At 32.0% G+C, this 4105-nt stretch overlaps 1 protein-coding gene across 1 annotated transcript; it reads right to left on the bottom strand.

The window, feature by feature from the left end:
• Nucleotides 1–1544: 1544 nt before the first annotated feature.
• On the bottom strand, nucleotides 1545–2604 carry LOC141673637 (putative E3 ubiquitin-protein ligase RING1a). The gene is made up of 5 exons (XM_074480385.1): nucleotides 2415–2604; nucleotides 2216–2297; nucleotides 2000–2120; nucleotides 1874–1915; nucleotides 1545–1682 (listed from the first exon to the last, which is right to left on the bottom strand). The coding sequence occupies exons 1-5, from the start codon at nucleotides 2491–2493 to the stop codon at nucleotides 1545–1547; spliced, it is 462 nt and encodes a 153-aa protein (XP_074336486.1). The 5' UTR covers nucleotides 2494–2604.
• Between the last annotated feature and the right edge of the window lie 1501 nt (nucleotides 2605–4105).

The following is a 4105-nucleotide window of genomic DNA, read 5'->3' as shown; positions in this document are numbered from 1 at the left end:
GCCAGCACGAGGTTGTGTCAACATACAATTACAAAATTAAATTTTAAGTGGAAATTAGTTTATGCTTATAAGCCGAAATAAGTAAGTAAATGGGATTGACACACCTTTTTCGTTTTTTTCAATGTTTCATCTTCACTCTATTTCTCATGTTTACCAATATAATCGTGATCGCAACATTTCTCTTGAGTTATTTCATCTCCTTGTTGCACCTTTTTTTCCCTTTATTTATTTTCAATGAATCTTAACTTTATTCGACGTCTATTATATATCTTCCATCATTTTCTTTAAAGATATTTTTTCTTGCAAGGCTTGTACAACTGCCTTATTCCTCAATAATTTTTCTCCATTGAATATAAGCATATGATGAACTCATCAATTGTCATTTTACATAAATGTGTAGCCTCGTCTAATAGAAGTCATATGATGAACGCAACTTTGAAATCAAACTTTCACTTACGTGAACCAAGACTTTTTTACCCTAATGTTAGCATTTACCTCTCATTTATTATTTTTCATTTATTTTATAATTTTCATTAAAAACTAATTTGAGATGTGATTCAAAATTCTTTTATTTTTAAAGTTCAAACTCGCCATGAAATGTTTGTAACTGGATTTCAAAACAAGTATATCTAAAGTAGAATAATCTAAGCATTGATGACATGATCTCCTTTTCATACTTGTTTAGCTTGTAACATAACTCTTTGAACTTGATTTAAATTTGCTTCTTTTTTTAACACACCAATCCATTACCGGCAAAACCCCAAAAATTATTATCTTATAGGTTTACCTTCATTAAAATGCATCAATTCTCGTAATTAACTTAGTAGAGTTTTAGCATTTTGGCATTGAGAAATCACATTCTCCCTACTCTCATTCTATTTTCAAAAACTACAAATCTTCTCTCAAACAAGACATTTAGCTTTTAACACCATTTTATAGAAGAAATGATCTTTACTTAAATTCACACACCTCAAAACTGGGGAGACGAACTATTTTGTATTTAATTAGTATTACTTGAAAAATGAGTTCATACGTACAAGGCTTTACAAAAAAAATTATATATACATTAACTTGAATGTTAAATGACTCCAAGAATATAATCAACTCACTAGAAATTTTTTTGAATAATTCTAAAGATGACACGCACCAATATTAATATATTATATATAGAATATAATATATGTGTACCAAGAAAAATGTGATAACATGCAGCCACACACTTCGATTATTATTTTGAGAGTGCAAATTTTATTTTTTATTTTCAACACTTAGATCTTTTGGGTTTAAATTTATTGTAATTGTTCACCAGTATAATCATATGTATAATTATTAATAATATATTCTTAAGAGAGAGGAGAAAATTACAAATTTATTATAATGATGTTGTTCTCCATTACATTTCCTATATAATAATTATTGCCATATTTTAACAATATTCGGACACCAAAACTAAACTATTATAATAAATAAACTATTCAACATAATAATGTTATAAATGTTAACAACCAATAATAATATTTTAAATGTTAACAATAAGATTCCTATTATTTATTAGATCTCTGATTTCTCATGCCTCCAGGACTTTGAAGTGCCTCATTTTGATGTGAAGTTGTAGCTCTAGATCCATTTCTTCCTCGTGCTTCTGTTTGTCGTTGTAGAGTCTGAGCTATTGAGGCTTGGATCTGCCCAAGATAAGGAAATCTATTTTGAATATCTAAATAAATGGTTGGACTAATGCATTTTACTCTTACATTTGAATATTTCTGCCATCCTTTGACTAAAAGTTCTAAGTGGATGTCCTTTAGGTGATGATAAACAATTGTTTGGGAAACATAAATAGCCAGACTTCAACACTAGTACCAAAATTTCGTACCTGGCTATTGTGTGCCCAAACCTTTTCATGCAAAGAGAATTCCTGAAGCAAGGGAATAGTAATATAAGAATAATAAGTATGTTAATACTTACAACTTTGAACCTCAGGAATTAGTGGAAATTATACCTCCTCCTCATACTTATTGATATCCGGATATAAAAGAGAAATTAGGGCATCATATTTTGGATCATCTCTTAGAGAACGCCGACTAGCACAATGTGTGCGGCAAGCCGGACACTCATTATTCCTACATGAAAAGAGCAACAAAATTTCAATTTGAGAGATGTTACAAGTTGAATATGATGAATGAAATCATTGTAGATGCTCTGTGTTCAGTATTACCCTAGTCTCATAGATTTGTCAATGCATTCTTTACAGAAGCGATGCAGACACTCCATGACAGTTCTTGTCTTCTTTATAATCCCTATCCATCACCATGTTTAACGGTTTACTCAGCAAAAATATAGAGAAAACAATAATTATGGAGTTTTGAAGGAAAAAAGTAGCTCCGTATATGTGTTGTTAAAGATGTGGACAATACCTAAACAAATTGGACATTGTAGTTCCTTGCATATATGGGCCAATGGTACACTGATGTATCTGTAAATGATAGAAATCATAAATATGTAACAAAATGCCACCAATACCAATATACATGAAAAGTTTATATCTTAAAAGCAAGTGATAAAAGATCCTTTGTATGAAACTGTATCTCTAAATAATAGAAATCATAAGCATGTAACAATATGCCACAAAAAATAAGGTCAATACCAATTTACATTAAACGTTTATATGTTAAAAGCAAGTGATAAAACGTCCTTTGCATGACACTGATTTAAAGACAAACATGAGACATGTGTTCAACATAGACTTTTGTAAAGAACACCTCAAAACACGGTTGATAAAAAACTACAGCCATACATATATAGAAGGCCATATATTTTTATAGTTAAACACAACATAGAGAAGACCATGTTAGAGTTTTCAAACTCTCCCCTATGAAATAAGATATGCAGCAGCAAGAAACAAATGCCCTCAAATCCTGGATTCAAGGTTGACAAATAAAAGAACAGCAGCTTGGTCAAAAATAAACAGCTTGGTGTAAAGAAGCAGTAATATCAAGACAAGAAATAAGAGGCAAGTATCAAAAGACAGCTTGATTGTTAGGAGCATACAACATATATACATGCATGTAGCAGCTAAGTATGCTCACAATAATAAAGAAAGTCAACTGTGGTGTGCTGGACATAATAACAAGGAGCCTAATTTTAGCTGTTGGTGTAAAATCAAAAGGTGGTGAAACATGTGAACAAAAGAAACCACAGCAGCTCCTGGAATTAAGGTAGGCTATCTGTTGAATTCTGCAGATGCAAGGTTGGCCAGAAAACTAGGAAATAAATGAAATGTGATGTAAGACATGATGTGTATTTTAGTTTAATGTATATAAATAGCTTGAGCTGCTGTGTTGTATGAGGAAGTAGTGAAAGAATTAGAAAGATTAAAGAACAGAGCTGAAGCTCTATTCTGTCTAATAGAAAAAGGCTGTAGCCTATGTTGTTGTTGCTGTAGTGAAATCAAAAGTTGTAGCTTTACATCCCTGTGTTTTGTTTTTCATTTGGACAAACAGGCGTGAGTATACAATTTATTATTCCAGCTTGTGTAAGTATTTTATAAGCCCAAGCCCATTCCGTTTCCAACAAGTGGTTTCAGAGCTAAGGTTCCGTTCGTGAAAAATGGCGACGATGGTGCAACCAAATATTTCAAAATTGACGAGTATAAATTACGGGAACTGGAGTATTCAAATGAAGGTATTACTCGGTTCTTACGATAATTGGGATATTGTCGAAATCGGGTATGATGAGCCCACAGATGCAGCCGCTGAAGCAGCCCTGTCAATTGCTGAGAAGATGATTTTGAAAGAGACCCGGAAAAAAGATAAAAAGGCGTTATATACAATTATTCAAGGAGTTGACGAATCAACCTTTGAAAAAATTTCAAATGCAAAAACAGCAAAAGATGCGTGGGAGATTTTGCAGAAATCATTCCAAGGCGTGGAGAAAGTAAAAAAGGTTCGGCTCCAAGTTCTTCGTGGCGAGTTCAAAAATATTAAAATGAAGGCCTTTGTAAATATTGGTGAATATGTTACTCATTTAAAAACAGTGACAAATGAGATGAAGAGAAATGGATAAAGTTTCGATGATGTTCGGGTCATGGAAAAATTACTCCGTTCGT

Source organism: Apium graveolens, chromosome 7 (genome assembly GCF_009905375.1).
Source record: "Apium graveolens cultivar Ventura chromosome 7, ASM990537v1, whole genome shotgun sequence".
In the NCBI taxonomy this organism is placed as follows: Eukaryota; Viridiplantae; Streptophyta; class Magnoliopsida; order Apiales; family Apiaceae; genus Apium; species Apium graveolens.
The sequence above is the reverse complement of the archived record's forward strand: the minus strand, read 5'-3'. Positions and strand labels throughout refer to the sequence as shown.

What these genes read in the sequence shown, in the direction of transcription:
- LOC141673637 (XM_074480385.1), bottom strand. Translation starts at nt 2,493, where the DNA reads ATGATTTCTATCATTTACAGATACATCAGTGTACCATTGGCCCATATA. An exon ending in GACAAATCTATGAGACTAGG is followed by an intron (nt 2,121 to 2,215) that starts GTAATACTGAAC and finishes CTTTTCATGTAG; the next exon opens with GAATAATGAGTGTCCGGCTT. An exon ending in TTTGGGCACACAATAGCCAG is followed by an intron (nt 1,683 to 1,873) that starts GTACGAAATTTT and finishes TATCTTGGGCAG; the next exon opens with ATCCAAGCCTCAATAGCTCA.